Genomic DNA, 19386 nt, shown 5'->3' with positions numbered 1-19386 from the left:
TAGGGAAAATCTTTACGCGTCCCCTCCGGTACACGAGGAGGCAGCCTGTCGCATCTTTTCACCAGACAGCTCGAACTCTGTGGCGAGGAGTAACGCGTGGGAGGCTCACGCTGCCCCCGATACTTCCTGTTTCCGCCGTACCGGCGTCACCCAACCGACCTGTAGGAGTTGCTGTCCACAACGTCCAATCCCCACCCACCGGCTTTCCCACCCTCTAACACTGCCAAGCCGGTAGCAACGCCAAGAGCTGGGCTCGATACCAGCAACTCCTGCGTTAGTGGCGAGCGCCTTGCCCACTGCGCCACTCAGCCGCCATGTCTGGTACCATTATTTGAAAAAATACATGATTGTAGGGTCTCCAAACGTGGTTTGTGTCTTCAAAGACACACTATGCAGTAGAAGGTTAAGAGATAAACCTCAAGTCTCATTTGAAGTTTAGGCAAAGGAGGTTGTTGGATTCAAGAGAGAAGACTAAATATTTATTTGACCTTATTGTTAAGAATTTACATAACTCAAGGGTCTTATTCAACACCATTATAATCAGTAATCTGCCCCTTATCCCCCAGTTCTAGATTAGAAGCGTCCCAAACAACGTGTAAAGGACTCCTAAAATTCTTCAGGATGAGAATATACTAAGACTGAATATCCCCCCACCTCACAGAGTCCTGTCCTTTTCTCTGCTAAACTCAGCTGTGTTCAATTATTTTTAACCTATTTCTCTACCCGTCCTTAGACTATCTCCCCTAGCTCATGGAATGAACACCAACAGTCCTTAAAGCTTGAGATTCTCCCCTCCGTTGCAGTTTAAAACCTTAATCTCCAACCTTTGTCAATCAAGTTGTATGTGTTTTAATTGATTTGCCTCGTCTTGTTATCTTATACTGTATGCTGTGCGATTGTTTTTCTTTAGCTTATTAAATTAAATGAGAGACAAGGTATTGCTATTTTCTCATCAAAATCATTTCATGGCACTGTAATTAACACACAGCACAAGGATTCCATGTCCCAGGTGACATCAATGAGTTTTTGGACATCTGTGAGTGAGATGTGCAAAATAAATCAGCATTGTCTTTTGGTGAAGTGCCCCTTTAAAAAGGTTAGAACATGTAATTTACTAATTTCTCATACTTGTCTTTCTCTCTTAATCTAATAAAAAATTATAGTTTTAAAACTTTTTATATTTAAAAAGAAAAAACCAACTCTCTGAATCTGATCATTCTGAGATTGTCGGGTACAAAATATGGTCATACCTGTGGTGCCAAGTTTAAAACCTTGATCTCCAACCTGTCAATCAAGAATACATTTGCAAGAAAAAACTAAGAAAATGTTGTAAAATCCAATATGGCGGACTTCATTGGTCCTCTGGAAAATGTGTTAATGTCCATTAATAATGGTATGACTGTTCAGGAGATACTCATTTGAAAATAGAATGTTTAGCCTGATGGTGGTGCTAGAGGAAAGGTCATGGGGTGTCTTGTGTTCGGGGGTCATGAATGTTCACAAACGGGGTGAAAACATAACCTTGTTGGTGGAGTTAACAAGGCCACAGTGGGTAAAAGCTGGATCACCCAATTTATCTCTATCCACGGCCTATTTTCTTGATCCTCCAATCACAACTGTTGCTTACATCTGGATTTGAGATAGGCCAATTAGTAGGCTACCCGTTATTGAATACCGTTTTGATATCTTTGCATGTGGATAAGATATTCCTTTATTGATCCCCTTGGGAAAACATGTGCTATTCCAAGAAGTAGCTTCAAATTACTATTTTTATTTATGACACAAGAATCACATGTATAGTAAACGTTTTGTCAGCGGTTCAAATATTGACCATCTCCCACAAAACTGCAGGGTGTACCTTTAAAATGTATAAAAAGAAAACTACGGTTTTATTTTGCAGTCAGTTCATACTTATATCAAGAGCTCATTCAAATCAGATGTTCTTTCAATGGTACCCATTACTTAGAATTACAGATCACAGCTTTAAAAGATATGCATATACAAGTGCCCCGTTTGTCCTTGTTTCAAGTTAACTTTTACAAAATATAAATCCAAGTTGATAACAAATTTATTCACAGAGTCCCACCAAACACTGCAAAATGTCACATGAGACAAAGACTCGGAATAAATTTTTTTATTAGGTAATTACGAACAAATCTACACAGAGGAATACAAACAAAATGAGCAATTGCAAGAGAAGAGGAAAAGCAAGGTGTGGCAAAAAGTGTGTCCATGTTCCGCACAATGTTAAAAATGGACCACATCTTCTGCACAGAATAAAAAATAAAAAAAACACTAGAGTGAACATATCTAGAATATAACCGTCTCTGCATCACACAGGGTGCAGCACGTTGTGGATTGTCTTATTGTGGCATCACAATGCCTTGAAACGTTACCATTTTAAAAAAGCCACCCATATCCATCCCATCAAAAGCTCGTACCAATACACTTCCCCTCATCATGCGGAACATTAACTTGTACAAGCGCCAAGTAATTACAGTCGCAGATAACGTGTACAGATGTCCCGAGAATTGCAGCAGCACAGATGCAAATAACGTGCAGCATCTGCTGTGTAGCAACGACAAATGTACTCCTAGACAGATGCTCTGACCGGTCACAGGAAAAGCATTAGAAGGATTTGGGATATATTAATTATCCCCTTATAGGTCACCGACACACAGCAATTCTAGCTGTTTGCATGCGTGGCTAGTGCCTCTGTAACATACAAGGGGGAAATCATTCAGATGCCTTGGCTGCATTGGTCCGAGTGTCGGGAGGGGGGGGGTATATTTGTCATCTCTACACAACAATTCTTGACATCTGTACATAAACCTGCATTGGCATGCAGCTATTCTGGACATTTGTACGCATTTAAGCGTACAAGGCAATTCTCGTCTTCTGTACAAGGTCATTTTCTATATACCTGGCAAAAACTTGGTGTTTGAAAATCTGCATACAGTACATTATGTCTCCCAAACCCCCATGCCATCCCCCTTTCTAAAGGTCTAAAACACAAACACCACAGTATATGGGCAGAAAATTGTGAGTGACAAAAAGGTGAACAGGAGACTGATGTGATTGTAATCCCCTGCGTATGATCACAGTGACTACACCGCTCTGTAAAAAACTCTATTCATGTTTCAATCTGATGCCCCTATAAGACAGAACAGGCACTTCCATATATTGCAGAGAAAACCTGGTTGTGCAAAGAGGAGAGAGTAAAGAGGAGAGAGTACCAAGGGGAGAAGAGCTTTGTGTCCCGACAGTTGTGCCACATCTGCAACATAAAAGCCTCTCTCCCTCCCTCTCGAGCTACCTAGCAGTGCATTCACCAGCTCTGCACCATGCACTCAGTGGAGAGGGTCAAACATCTCCTTTGTGTTTTCGTGAGCAGTGACTGTTTCCTATAGACATTTTAAAAATATTTTGTTTCTAAAAGCAACTATGATTTCATGTTGGAATAACAATTGGGGAAAATGTACACAATTACGCTGCCACCTTGTGGTCAGACTCAAAGTGCACAACTGCACCTCCAATCCCAGTTCAATTTCATTTGGACAAAATCTGTTCTTTTATTAGAATAGCTCATGATAGTGTTTAAACTTTAAAAAAGCTAGGACAGACAGAAATTCATTATCACTAACGAGAGGTCTGGACTCTGGAGGTCACACAGCTGAGGTACCGACAGAGCTCATCCTAACATGCCGACTGGAGGATGTGCACCAAGATGGCGACTGCGAGGTCACCCTTGGGGCCGGCATCTGCATAGTGTTCAGCGAGTCCTGATAAACATGTCCCAGGACGTAACTGAAGTGAGTCATTAAAAACAGGATTATAAAACCAAAGCTAGCCCAGCCGCTGTCGTCATAGTATGCTTCCAACATCGAAAAAAGATGATTCAGCATTGATTGACATCGGATAAAACAGCCCTTGGGGGGGGGGGGGGGGGGGAGACGACTGCCGAGTCAGGTCTCGAGGCTGGAGTGATTTAGTCAAGCGGGTTCACCCTTAAATAGGATCCCAGAGACAAGAAAGAGGGGGTAAGAGGGGCTTTCTGTGTTGTGGTTATAAACTCAGTCATTGGTCACTGGTAGAGCAGGTAGTTTTTAAGGGAGGCAGGCAGGGGCAGCCCATGGATCTCACTCAGACGCTCTCTCCCAAGAGCCACCCTTACCGAGCGCCTGCACAAGTCCATGAGAGGGAGGGGCTCAGCTGGAAGGAGACAAGAGAGAGAATAGGTGTTAAATGAAGAGTACCTACTGATCATTTTTGCATTTTAGTTTAGTATATAGTCATTTGCCGTTTTATATTTTTTTGATCCACTTTTTCTCCCATTTTTCTCCCATTCCAATTTTGTATCATCCAATTCAACCCTCCCCTGTCTCGAACGCGGTTTCTTGCCTCCCACAAGCCGGCTGCAATGTAGACGAAGCCATACATAGCATGAGTCCCCTCCGATACTCGAGGTAACAGCAGTCGCATCTTTTCACCTGCGCGGCGCGATCTTTCAGCGTCAGGGGTCTGCGCTTTGGAGGGGCGCCGCCCCCATCGCTTCCTGATTCTACTGTGCAGGCGCACCAACCGACCTGTAGGAGTCACTGTCCACAACGCCCGATCCCCACCCATCAGTTTCCCACCCCCTAATACTGCCAATGTGTATTAGTACGGACGACCAGCTAAACTGAAAGCAATGTGGAGCGCTGGGCTCGAACAGGCGAACCCAGCATCTCCAGTATTCGTGGTGAGCGCCTTGCCCACTGCACCACGTAGCCGCTCTGTCATTTGCCGTTTTATGAAGCACAATCTTAGGAGGGTCATACAGAAGCGAACATTTCACTATAATTTACATGTACCTTGTGACAAATTAAACAACTTGAATATACCCAAAGATTTCATTGCTATCCGAGTGGTTTTCATGGTTTTTCCCAGATTTTCAACCTTATTCCCATCGTTCTGTTGTGAGGATGTGATAATTGGACATGATGTAATTCACCAATGTGTTCCGTGTCTCAAGAGCTCAGCTGCATCAGCACTCCAAGAATTTCCTCCGTGTGACACCACAGAGAGGAGAGCAGACATTATTTCCTCAACTATAGAAATGCCACCTGGGACTTTCTGCTGCATGCAGTACGCTAGAGGTCTGCTCTCTGTGGATTTGCGATGAAATGTACCATTTAAAAGTTGAAAAGATAAAATATACTTTGCGGGGATCAAGTGGGAAATTTGATGTGGTGTGGCAACCCTTTATCTCTTATGTGGAACGGTTGACTACGTCTCTCACCTCCTGAAACAAGGACACTGTAACATGAAGTGCTGAGAAAAAAACACAACAGGATTAAGGTTGAAAATGGGCAAAGTGCCCTTTTAAAAAGGACAGCACTTCGAGGTGGTGCATCATGTTCATACTTGAATAGATTTTACAACTGCAAATACATGGGTTGTCAAACTCTTTTCAAAAAGGAATTTACATGGTTCTCAAAAGTAAAATTTGAAAATATATATATATTATTAAATGACAGAAGATCTGTGCTCAAGTTTAGGTTTAGCATTTTCAATCCCTGGCTAAAAGTTGGTGGTGAACACCCGTCACCATGACATGGTACTCATTCTCGAAGACACTGATGTCACGAGACCGCCGCCATCTTGGTATGGGGGAAAACAAACTGATTTCTACGATCAAATGTATGCGTTGAGCTCCGTTTTTATTACATATTTTATCACACGTTCATTTCATAACCTTTTCATATAATTTGTTTTGAAAATATTGAGGCCAACATGGCATTTCACTATTTCGAAAGCCTTTCTGATTCTAAGGTGGAAAAAAAGGCATGTAGGCTACTTGAAGAGAATGGACTAACGTTATATGGTGAAGTAGCTAGCATTTCTCTGCCGTTTACAGCCTCACAGCCAATAAAAATGTATTTACAATATACATATTTGTTCCTTATTCTCACCCGTTATGAAATGGGTAGAGCAGACATACGTATGATTTGACTTGGGGGCCAGGGTCTGCTTTGAGAGTCTGCTTTGATCAACTCTCGCGTCCGAGTCTACATGTGCCCTCTTGATAGGCGCCAGCTATCAGTGATGCCTCAACTGGTATTATATAAAACTCGATTTGGATTTTTTATTATGTTATTAGTACAAAGCGTAACACAGCAGCTCTTTGGCATTGTGATGCACTGAAGAAAATTACCCTTGATTGTGTTTAATTTGCCGCTTTTCCGATCAGTTTCTGCACTAAATGAACCGTACACAATGTACCCGGGGTGCATGTTTCCCCCATGCCGCAGTTGCCTAGCAACAACAGACAGGAAGTTGACTTCGAGAATAGCCTAAGCCTACTATTTATTAACCAGCATTTGTTTTGGATAAAGCCTTTTTATTTAACCAAGCGCTAAAAGATGAACTACTTGATAATCATTCCATTCTGGTCCGAATACAGGGACTTCTCGGCTTTACCCATCGGCAGCACCAAAGAGCATATACAGTAGAGTCAAGAGTGGAATCGATGTCGGTGCATGGCATTACTGGGTACAGTTAGCACTACTATAGATCTAAACCAGGTCAACGGATTCCAGTAAACTGAACGTCACTATAAAAATTAGCACAGGTGACTCAGTCTAGTATAAAAACAACAACATGTTTTGATAAGATGCTTATGTTGTTACACATGACCATTGTGTGACGAAGTCCACCGGTACTGTAGTAGTGTTTTTTACACTTCCGTCTCAAGCTCCTTGGATTGCGTTCATTACCATGGACTACTTCATGCTTAAAAACGCCATAAAGACCTTTAACATCGGACTGGACAGCCCGAGGTCAAGCCATCGTCTGCAGCGGATCACATCTAGCCTGCTTCCTACTACAGTTCAGTAGGAACACAGTGGCATTGGTTCAAAGTTCTACACTGGTCAGTGGGGGCAGGTGTGATCAAGAGAGGTTTAATTATTAATTTCCAGCAGCTTCTGGGTCAAGGGGCAATGAGAAAGATTATGTCATGGCTCCTTATCAGATGGGTCAGACTGCTTTCCATAGTAGCTGTTGGCCATGTGTAGTCTAAAAAGCCACAGTGCTGCTGCCCTGCAGTAACACCAGTATGTCCTGCTTCAGACAGAACCAAACCTTGACCCGTTACACCCTCGTTCACTGCATCAATAAACAAGGGAATTGAGTCTGTAACCTAGTTACACATGTCTGCAACTGCTAATGTGCAGATACTGTTGCTCAAGATCCCCCCCCCCCCCCCGAGAGAGAGAGAGGGAGGAGTGGAATGAAGAAGGCTAAGGGTGTAAATGCTGGGAAGCCTGTACTTACGGTCGAGTCCATTTATGTACCGGATGCGTATTTCACAGTGTCCCCACACAGCACTCACTACGGGGTACAGCTTCCTGCCCTTGAGTCCCCTGAAGGCCACGCCTAGATACTGTCCATCTACTATGTAACCCAGAGTCCCCTCGTCCATGTCCAACACTACTAGGAGGGAGTCTGGTATGATGAAGGCGTCGTCGGGCTCCAAGAAGGAGGGGTACGTTTTGCCCGGGTGGTTCTTGCCATCGTGGTACAGTTTATTCCTGCACAGGTCCCAGCCCCAGGAGTCGCCGTTGTTCCCCACCAGGGCCGTATAGCCCACCGAGTGCAGCGGGGCGTCACCCGTGGCCACCCCGACCACCGCGTGGGTGCCCCTCTGGCGCATGGCCCAGCTGATCTCCCAGACGTGCAGGCCCCGGGTGTAGCCCACGCGACCCCGGATGGCATCCGTGCTCTGCGCCACAGGGTGCCGGTGGAACACCAGCTTGTTGTCGTCCTTGACGAAGATGTTGAGCGAGCGGTCGTCGTTGTTCCAGGAGTGCTGCACCTGGACGTCTGGGCCGGAGGGCGGCATGTCCAGCAGCAGGTCCAGCCGGGACGGCTTGGTGTGGCTCAGGGCCTGCAGCTCCAGCTTCAGGGGGCTGAACGCCGGGTCCCGCATGTCAATGGTTTTTATGCCACCTGGGACTTTCTGCCCCATGCTCTGGGTGGTTTTTAACAAGCACCCTCCTCCTCCTCCCCCCTCCTCAAATAAAAGAAAAAGGGGGGGGAGCAAGTCAGCCTTCTGCCCCCACCTCCGCCTCCACCGTCTGTTGGTCCAATCGGGGAGCAGGCTTGCTTCCCTGTGTCACTGGTTGCCAGGAGACTGGGTCAGACCAGCTGTTGGTTAAGCCCACCTGGAGAGATTAAGAGAAGATGAAAGCAGAAGACGCATGTTAATTATTATGTCACCACTGCCATCCTCCGGTCAAAAATTGTAGATTTGGCATTAGATGCTATCGCAGTCAGGAAGCTAAAATCAGTGGCACATTGTAAGCAAATAGTATTTGGCTGAGTGGGTTAATCTTCACCATGGCCTCCGATGGCGGCAGAACATGGAGTACTATAGTCTGTTACACAGTGCATGTTTGTATTTCAGAACAGTCAGTGGCTTTAACCCCAATTAATTTACTGATCAATGGACACAATCCGATATTAGCTTCAGGCCCTCAGAGGATTTATGTTAACGTAATCTTGGCCATGAAACAGATTAGTGTATTACAGAACACATTTAAATGACAAGTCTATGTGCCTCAGTATCGACTGTGCTCAAAATGACAATTAATTCATGGGGGGGGGGGGGGGGGTGAAGAGTGTCTCAGGGCAACAGAATCCCAAACAACAAAATTCCCAAATAGGTTAACCCTTTCACAACCACACTACACTACTACAAGTGGTTGAAAGGTAGTGAAAGGTTAACCTTCTGTGGTGTGGAGTGTGAAAGGGTTAACCCTGTGTCGTGTGGCAGTGAAAGGGTTAACCATTTGGTAGTGAAAGGGTTAAGATGATAAGAGTACCATGTTACATATCAGCTTAACGGAACACGGAATTAGCTCATTTAACATTTTCCCTGGAGTTGACAAGAAGATACATACTTTGTCGTCTCCGTGTGTGCATTAGGCATCAGGAACACCTGCACCGTTAGCCTAGCGTAGCGTCATTCACTGGAAGTAGGTTACACATTTAGCCTAATTTTAGAGTTATATAATACTCCATTTAGTGATGCACCGATATGAAAATTGTGGCAGATACAGATATTAATATTGCTGTTCTGGCCGATAGATATTTACCGATGTCGATATCTCTGTATGGAAAACACTTTTGTATGATAATCAAATAAAGACCTATTTTCCAAAAGGCATTTTTTTTTGTTTTTTTTACTTTTGTAACTTATTTTCAGAAATGACTGATATTTTGAAAATATTTAAGGCCAAAACATGTAAAAAAAAAAAAAAAAGATACAGATACCGGGTGTAAAAAAAAAACTGCCATATCGGCCGATATTATATCAGCGACCGATATATCATGCATCACTAACTCCATTACATATCTATATAACCACACATGATAAACAGACTGGAATTGACTGATGTGAAATTAAAAAGCTAGTGCCTAATAAAGTAACCAGCATCGATTTCCATTCGCCCGGTCTGCCAATATTATCAGCCGATATCGCGTCATCACCAATATATCAGTATCTGCGTGTATGTTACCGATCCCCCCCCCCCCCCCCCCCTCCCTGTGGGTCCAGTTTATTAGCCGTCTTTTATGGGTTCTAACGGGCTCACTTCTTAAGATGATAGTGGGATCATATGAAACTAGAGATCTTGAGGAATCCATATAGATACAAGCCATGTAATCCTAGCTCACCAGCAAAGGGGGTAGATATTGCTAAAGTAGATCAAGCTCCATTTTTAGGGGGGGGGGGGGGGTTCCCTCGACATCTCAAAAATGTTAGCGATTAAATAAGTGCGATTATCGGCTGATATGACATCGGAATTTCTTTATTTACAAATATCAAGTGTCGTCTTCAAAAATCTAGAATTTCTATGGAGGCAATTAAACACTGCAGATTCCATGGCTTGGGTGAACTCTTGCCTTCAGTTTCATCTAGACTAGTACACTGCATAATCTAGTAGACTGTATAAACACAAATAAGCCTGGGCTCTATAGATATGTTGCCGAGCAGCACAACCAGTCAACAGTTGTTGGGTTCAAACTATATCCCAAACAATAACATTTAAAACTGAATTCAACCCTCTTAAATGATTTGCCCAGATTAAGCTGCATGTGTAATTTATTGTGTATGTTAAGAGACAAACAAACGTGATATGGACCTTATTTTGCATGGCTCGTTATTCACCATTCTACATGTCGAGGTGTAATTGACCCATCACAAGCCCGCCCTATTTTCTTGATCCACCAATCACAGTTGTTGCTTTCCTCTGCGCTAAGTTTTGTTTGCCCGAGAGTCAATTACAGAGACTCAAGATGGAGTAAGAATCGCCAAGTTGTAGTCAGACGGGCCATCAACATTGGCCCATTACCAATATTGACCCATTATTGAAGTCGATGGCAGAATGAGGAAACGTGTCACAGAGTTAGTTGACTGCGATGCCATACCTGCATTCCATATCATTAGCCTAGATCTAAAATATAGTCAGTGGAATATTTTTACATCAGATCAAATCTGATGTACAGTGACTGATTATAGGACAGTGTTCCTGGCTCATCTTGACCAAGATGTTCCTGTCGGGTCCTATAAACAGACAGTGAGGCTTCATAGATGCTTATCTGGGGGACATTTGTGGACTTATACCAGAGACTAGGGCTGGGCGATAAAACGATAACGATAACTATCGCGATAAATTATTTCCTCGAAATAAACATGAAACGTGGTCGCAAAGTTTCGATATATCGATTTTCCAAGCTTGGATATGAGCACGCACTAACAACCAATCGGTGAAGGAGATAGCCGAGAGCGAAGGAGACCAGGAAGGAGACCCAGCGCTGCACCTCTGGGTAGAGAGGTAGGACTCACTCAACAACAAGGCTGGCTAGGCTAACTAGCTTGCACGGCGATGTTTTATATATTTACGTGCCGAGTATGTGTGCGGCGTGAATTCTGAGGCCACGTTCATAGTAGTGTGTGGTATACAGTGGACGTCGTTTCAATATATTGTGGCGGAAGAGAGTATTTTAGTGTCATATTTATTACATTGCCATGAGATACTCCGCTTGTCGGCTAACTTCTAACGTGCGCGGACTGATGACGACATCAACTCGACTCGAGACATTCGCAGCAGCATAATAAGACAACAGGCTGGCTAGGCTAACTAGCTTGCACGCCGATGTTTTATATATTTACGTGCAGAGTATGTGTGCAGCGTGAATTCTGAGGCCACGTTCATAGTAGTGTGGGTATACAGTGGACGTCGTTTCAATATATTGTGGCGGAAGAGAGTATTTTAGTGTCATATTTATTACATTGCCATGAGATACTCCGCTTGTCGGCTAACTTCTAACGTGCGCGGACTGATGACGACATCAACTCGACTCGAGACATTCGCAGCAGCATAATAAGTTAATTAAACTTGACATACATTATATCGACGATAATTATCGATATCGAATTATATGAAAATAATTTTATAATTTTATCGCGATAACGTTTTTGGTCATATCGCCCAGCCCTACCAGAGACGTAAGAGGAACAACAACGTCACTCTCGCTAGCTACTTCCATCACCAGCTCTGGGAAACATAAGACATAGAATTGCTTATACCAGTAAAAGTAGAGGCGTATTTGATTGAGCAACACATTTGTAATGTTTAGGATCTTAGAAACAGACATTTTAAACACTGAATGTCATTGGTCCCTTTTTTATATATATAAAAAGGGGATTTGTTTTATATTTTGGGTGCATGATGGATGATTGACGTATATCACCATTTGACAATTTACAGACAAGGAGGCTAAGCTAGGCTAACAAATTATCTAGTTTTTATCTAGACAGTGTCCGCAGTAGACTCGACCCATATCCTTGGCTGGTTCCAGAATATAACAGAGCCAATTGGGCTTTTTTCCGTCTGAGGATATCTTGCATTTTATGGACTAACCTTTAACATAGCCATGATACAAAAGCCATAATATAGTTTGAGCTGCCGCAGAGTTGTTAAGTTCGGGTTTCATGATATGTTTATTGTTTTCGCAGCTTGTTTTCTTGGCTATTGTTTCTCAGCTTTTGTTTTCTTGGCTATTGTTTTTCTCAGCTTTTGTTTTCTTGGCTTTGGCCTAAAGGACATCAACTCACATCATGCTATCCTTTTGTCAAAATATTCCATCTTTAAAGATGACTTTGAGCCAAAGTTCCACAATTCTCTATCAAACAGCACAGTTCCTTGTGAGCACCTGATGAGTTAATTTAGCATATTTTCTTTTCTCGTTAGTCATTTTATTGGGCATAATGTCACATTTTATAACTGAAACCAACAGGAGACATTTAGACACCATGGAACCAACAGGAAACATTTAGACATCATGGAACCAACAGAAGACATTTGGACACCATGGAACCAACAGAAGACATTTGGACACCATAGAACCAACAGAAGACATTTGGACACCATGGAACCAACAGAAGACATTTAGACAGACATTTAGACATCATGGAACCAACAGGAGACATTTAGACATCGTGGAACCAACAGGAGACATTTAGACATCGTGGAACCAACAGGAGACATTTAGACATCATGGAACCAACAGAAGACATTTAGACAGACATTTAGACATCATGGAACCAACAGGAGACATTGAGGGGCCTTTCTCACTCACGTTTGGAGATCGAATCACTGCTCCCGAGAACGGGGGGGGGGGGGGGGGGAGTGTTCTCACTCACCCCTTTTGCGATGCGAAGCGGCGCCGATTAGTTTCACCCCCCGCTGAACGGGATCTGTTCGATGAGGTGGTCTCGGAATCGCGCCGTGTGGTGCGGGGGCGTGACACACACAACGTCGTTACTGTCATGCTTGCTTGCATTTTGGGCAGATAACACCACACACAGCAACAACTGGAGAATACCCACAAAAACGATATTTATGGGCAATTTGAGAGTTCAGACCTCAGCCAAAAACAAGTGGATATAAGGACCCCAGTCCAAGCTACAACAGTCTGCATTCTAGGGCTGACCTTCGAAGCTTTTTTTGGCAATCGAAGCTTCGGGGCCGAGTAGGCCTGCCACGATAACACATTTTGCTGGGCGATTAATTGCCCCCGAAAATATCGCGATAAGCGATATTATTGCGACCAGTTAGAGAATTTTTTTTGAGAAATTTATTTCCCAAAACTTTTATTTTGAAGCCCACCGACCGGACCGGAAGTATTGTTGTGATTATCCTAAGCAGAAACTATGAGCCGACAACTTGTCTCGTCCGGTTCTGTTTTTGAGCTAATGATAAAACAAATTGTTGGTGAACAACTAACTTTAGGTTAGTTTTAACGTTAGCTACTAACGTTAGATGCAGCTACTACAGGCAATCAACGATGAGGAGGAAGCGTCAAAGCAGTATATAATAGAATAGCTGTGGTGCGTAAGCACTGCAGCACGACTCGAAACTACCGGAGTGTTATAATAAATTAATTCATGTTTAACTTGTCCCCGTGTCCAGTCCTTTGACTAGCCCCACCCGTTCATTGTAAACAATGATGCATGTAATTGTATTAACGTTATTCTGTGTTGTACTTGTATCTATGCTATACGTTGTATTTCGTTTGTTAGCTATTTAGCTAATGTTGTTAGCATGGAATGAGAATCAAAGCTCTCTTTCATCTTTATTTAGCAGTCCAGTTTCTCCGGGCAGTAGCGAGTAACTACTTGGGTCTAAAAATAGCTAACGTTACACTACAAATAATGCTACTTGGTTAAAAGGAGCAACACTATTGAGAAATGTAGTTAAGCTATGTGACGTTGCCCCACGGAGCTCCCGTGCTGTACTCTAGTAACGTCAGCGGCCCGCCTCCCAACACGGACAGTGACTGACAAGGGGCACTGGTTCCGCCTCATTAAAACAAACGCGCAAATAGCAATTAATCGCGCCCGTCAAAATCATTGCATTCATTTTAATTATCGCAGCAATTAATCGATTTATTGCTTATCGCGGCAGGCCTAGGGCCGAGCTTCGATTTTAATTCGAAGCTTCGAGAAAAAAAAAAAAAAAAATTTATCTTATGTTGTGGGACTTGCACAGCACTTTCATAAACTTTGTTGTTTTTAAATGTGCTCTATAAATAAAGTGGGTTGGATTAATGAATTAAGTAGCCCCTTTCGTGACTGAGCCAACAAGGTTTCACTCGGCTGTGTGATTTAATTCAAGGTGGATCGCTGTTGTCGTTTGAACAACTTCAGATTTCATGGGAACTACCAATCCCCCAAATCAAGAATGTTTAAGATGAATGAAGTAAGATTTTGATTATTTGAAATATGGCCTGTGTAGACTAAACTATGCACAGAATTATGTCAGTCTACAAGGTCCGGATTCTACATGGTCCGGCAATGTAGACCTTGTAGACTCCACTACAGACCAATTATCAGTGAATGTTCATGCATTTTTAAGAAGGGCAACTTCCACAAAAAAACAAAGAACTCACCAAAACATCTCAGTAGCACCTTATCTAAATTTTATTTCCTATTTTGTTTATTCATCCCAGTATCTTTCTTTCTTATGTGTGGAATTCTACAAGGCATGTAGGTGTATATGTATTTGAGGATGATATCCTTCAAACAGGCAATAGTGATGATATAATTTGGGCAGTGCTGAGCTGGGTTACTTTCCTCCAGTGTATTTGTCCCCCGGCCTCGCGCGCGCGCACACACACACACACACACACACACACATTTACATTTAGTCATTTAGCTGACGCTTTTATCCAAAGCGACTTACAAGTTCTGTACGACAAGACAGCAAGAAGGGTACAACTCTATCAGCTGAGTAACAATGTTTATCAAAGTGTTGCGTGTTACAGTGTAGGTTAGTTTATTAGGAAAAGTGCATGACAGTAAGGTTAGTCACGGTTAGATTTTTTTTTTTTTTTTAATCATTTCAGATAATGGTTGAAGAAGTGAGTCTTTAGTCGACGGCGAAAGATTGGACGGGATTCGGCTGTCCTAACTGGGATGGGTAGTTCTCACACACACACACAAATCGAAGTAAAAGAAAAAAAAATTGAATTTTTTTTGAATGTTCGAAGCTTGTGCCATCGAACGAAGCTTCGAAGCTTCGAAGTATTTAAGACAGCCCTACTGCATTCCCTTAACAATTGTTTGTATTGAGCCGTATTGTATTGTACCCATATGCAATATGTTAAATAAAGTTTACATCCATTCATTCTGCTAGCATTACCGATTCGGCGATTGCATGAGCAGCTGGCTAACGTTAGCTATCAGACAGTGTTAGCTCAGAGCTCCTCTTTCAATCTTAACAAGCATTAAACAAATGGCCCAGTCATCTATTCACCGTTGTTTAATACACACGGTGTTGTCTCTAATGTCTCCAACCAGTAGATCAATGACATTCAATATAATGCATATAATCGATGCAGCAATGTTACTAGTAAAAGGCTAAGCTAACTAGCGTTAGCCATTGCTGTATACTATACTTTCTTGTTCTAATGCATTTATTTCTATTAGACCAGTGGTGCCCAACCAGTCGGCCGTGGTCGACCAGTAGATCAATGACATTCAATATAATGCATATAATCGATGCTGCAACGTTACTAGTAAAAGGCTAAGCTAACTAGCGTTTAGCCGTTAGCTTAGCGCTATCGTTAAAACGCTCAAAAGCGGACTCTACAACACCATCCATTCGTAATAAAATGGGGTGGGTTATATTGACAAGGCTTGACAAGAGGTTCAAATATAACTTCATATTTATTGGCAATTTGTTCATTATATCAGCATCCAGAGTCCGCAGTCGTGTTAAGACATTCCGGTTTACATTTTCGAACGTGACGTCATCGCCTACGGCAAGCGTAAACGCTCAAAAGGCAAACCGTAAACAGAACCCGAAGCGAACCAAGACTGCAGTGTGTACACAAACTAGAGGGGGGGGGGGGGGGGGGTTCGCACTCTGACCCGGAAGGAGGGCGTTACGCGACCGGAACGGACAGAATGAGTGAGTGAGAAAGGGCCCTTAGACATCATGGAACCAACAGGAGAGGAGACATTTGGACACCATGGAACCAACAGAAGACATTTGGACATTGTGAAACCAACAGAAGACATTTATACATCATGGAAACATTGTCAAAAGGCCCATTCACAACAAAGCATTTTACTGTATATCACAGGCCACCACATGTCTGCAGTGCATACTAACCTTACTTGTGGCCTCACATAAAAGCAAGTGAGTGGGAACAGTAGTGTCATAACAGCACAGCAGAAGGCTGATCCCAGACAACGCAGACCGTAGGCTGATCCCAGAACAGACAGTGGGGCTAAAACAGTAAACTACACTCCCTTCACACAACTATTCTGAAAGTGAAGAGAAAAAAATGCCCACAATCTCCAAAAATAGGAAATAAGAGGGAAAAAACTCCAAGCCATTTCCTATTATATGGTTGTCTAGTCAAGAGGATAACAGGAAAAGCAATAATAAAACGTCTGGCTTAAAAATATTGTTTGAGGGAGACACTGCTGGGACCACAGAGACTTATAATAAAAGCTTGATGAAAACCTGATGCACCAACATTACACTTTACAGCCATCATCACAATAGACTGTTTTTATGTACAGATCAAAGGATTGGGACTATGTGATAAGGGACGCTATAAAAACCTGCCGTCTCCCGAGTATAAATCCAACCTCCCTTAACCTCATTGGACCTCACTCCCTACATTTACATTTAGCTGACGCTTTTATCCAAAGCGACTTACAAGTTTTGTACAACAAGACGGCAGGAAGGGTACAACTCTATCAGCTGAGTAACAATGTTCATCCAAGTGTCGAGTGCTATACTATACCTCAGGCTCTAACCTCATTGGACCCCACTCCATCGTTTTGATCAAGTTTGTAGTAACAATTGTCATGGTGTTACATCATCCAAATGGACCATTTTCGTCCAATTAACACAAGATAAGATGTTCCTTTATTAATCCCATTTGGGTGTCATAGCCTGACGGGGGAGGGGAGGTACAGACAGGGTAATAGAAATGAATAGAATATAGAGAATTTTCAAAATCACAATGGTGATTATGAGAAACTATGAATGAAAAGAACATTTAAATAAAAGGCAAGGGTCTGGTCAGCTGAGATATATGTTACTCTATAATAATAACAATGCACACACAGAGAGCAACATCAAATTATTTACCATACTGCTGCAAGGTGAATGGATAAAAAACAACGCAATATATAGCCTTTAGCCTATACCTTTGACGACTATTGAAAAACTCTGCATGGATCTATTAATATTCTATAGCATCTCCCAGCCATACAGTCATGCAGCAACAACAACACACATGAACCATTTAACCAACGTATTCTGTACCCACTCAATCTAATCAAATTAACCAATATCTGCATGACCTTAATAATATGCCTAATTGAGCATTCAATGAAATCTTTCATTTTTGTGACAGGAACACCATCCCTTCAGATGCCCTACATACAGCACTATTAATTATCATCCCACAGAAACAATTTCCAGAGCACACAGGTGTGATAAACTCAAAGTGCTCTGGTCTTTGTATGTCTGCCCATGTTGCTAGGCCAAACAGGGCATTGTGGTTAACTGGGGGGGAAATGGGCTGCTGGGAAGGCCACTCTAATTGAATTGTAGACAAGAGTTCATTGAGAAGTGTTTTGGCTCTTTTTCTAATGCAAGTAAACAACCATTTAAATGGGTCATGTCTCCTCAGTGATAGCAAAACAGGAGGGAAGGAAAAGCGAGCAGCGGGTGGCCACCGTCCGAGTGTAAACAACCTCTTTTTTCAATGCCTGTCCAGCCTTCAGGGAGAGAGAAACATGTTCATTTGCAGTGCACCTTTTATGCTGAGATTTTACCCTTTCCCTTCTCCCCGACGGCTCAGAGCCACACAAACACACAGAAATAAACCAGAATTAAAAAAGAACAATTAAGGTTTACCACACTTACACTAGACTTCAAAGCAAACGTTGCCATATTAAGTGGTGAGAAAGGTGGCGAGCGTCTTGTATTTGGCCTGGCGTCCTCCTGGGGACTGCTTGGGGTTCCTGGGCCCCTGGGTTTAGGACTGATTGAAATGCAGGAGGGGGGGGGTCCTTGGATTTGCTGAGCCAAGGAAACACTAGTCTCTTTACTGAGGCCCAATTTAGACTGTGTGCTAACTGGGCCTACCTGCACTTCTGCCCCAGCCTGTTCTGTGACCGGTTGCCGAGTTTTAAAGCACTAGTTACTAAAAATACTTACCCCAATTGTACTAATACAAAACCTGCTTATGTAGCATTAGTATTAAAAACACATACTAATATTGTTGGGTGGAATTAGTAGGCTAAATTGTGGATCATCATTAAAAAAAAAGTGCATCGTGGCCAACTGGCGCTTGCTGTAGGCTACTACAGTCTACCTAATAAAACATTTTACATTTCTTTGAGACCCCAAGTTGCCTACTTCTCCATACATTTGCTACAATGGTTGGCTATGCCATGTAGGCCTACTTGACTGGCTACTTAACCCACTTAGCTTGCCATGCTATCCAAAGCAAGAGAAGCTAAATCTCTCGGTAAGCTATGCTTGTGGGGTTATTATAGCCGACATGGAGTGCAGGGTCTGCCAAGGTCCACGGGCGACCATTCGATCAGCCGCCAAACAAGGCGACAATAATGTTGACTTGTAACATTGTATCCCTAGATGGTGTGGCTGATAAGGCTTGGCTAGTGGCTACTTTGTTACAGGAAGCACACAAAGCGTTTGTACCAACATACACGCGCGGCAACAAAGACATCATCTTATCAGATGTTTAAAGTCGTGGTGACATAACGTTTAGGACATGTCACCGCTTATAGCAGGCGTTGTGTTTTCCACCATCGACATATTTATATGTAGAGGGGAAACATTATTACAAAGCCGAAACAAAAAGCGTTAGCTACCACGGGGAAACCGGGAAGAGAGGGACGAGGAGCAAATATCAAACTCACCTTGTTTACTTGGTATGCAGTGAAAGAACAGACTACAGATGGGGAAAGGTGAGGTTTCGAATTGTTGACCTACTCCAGGAGTGCTCTCCTTCTGCTGGTAGCTACCTCATACCATTTTAGGTTGGACATGAATTAGGTAAAAATGATGGCTGCTGTAACATCTCGCAGGTCACGTGGTGAAACTGCTCCCAGCTGCTGTTAGATTAGGGACCTCCCTACTGAGGTCCAGAGGAATCTTCTATAAACACTATTCTATGCAGAGATCATTTGATTCGGGTACTAATAGGCTGAATGCAGGGGTGAAAAGTCAGATTGGATACCACCTAGCCCTATATATATATTTTATTGTCGATTTTTGCACT

The 19386-nt window shown here is 42.9% G+C and overlaps 1 protein-coding gene across 2 annotated transcripts; it reads right to left on the bottom strand.

Moving 5' to 3' along the window:
* Positions 1-2118: 2118 nt before the first annotated feature.
* Positions 2119-19177, bottom strand: spsb1 (splA/ryanodine receptor domain and SOCS box containing 1). 2 transcript variants are annotated; one of them, XM_084333737.1, is made up of 4 exons: positions 19025-19177; positions 7318-8207; positions 5282-5313; positions 2119-4212 (listed from the first exon to the last, which is right to left on the bottom strand). In XM_084333737.1, the coding sequence occupies exons 2-4, from the start codon at positions 8009-8011 to the stop codon at positions 4171-4173; spliced, it is 768 nt and encodes a 255-aa protein (XP_084189863.1). In that variant the 5' UTR covers positions 8012-8207; positions 19025-19177; the 3' UTR covers positions 2119-4170. The 2 variants fall into 2 exon arrangements, with proteins under 2 accessions (XP_084189863.1, XP_084189862.1); XM_084333736.1 differs by lacking the exon at positions 5282-5313.
* Between the last annotated feature and the right edge of the window lie 209 nt (positions 19178-19386).

Source organism: Notolepis coatsorum, assembly GCF_963971535.1.
Source record: "Notolepis coatsorum genome assembly, chromosome: 17".
Taxonomy (NCBI): Eukaryota; Metazoa; Chordata; class Actinopteri; order Aulopiformes; family Paralepididae; genus Notolepis; species Notolepis coatsorum.
The sequence above is the reverse complement of the archived record's forward strand: the minus strand, read 5'-3'. Positions and strand labels throughout refer to the sequence as shown.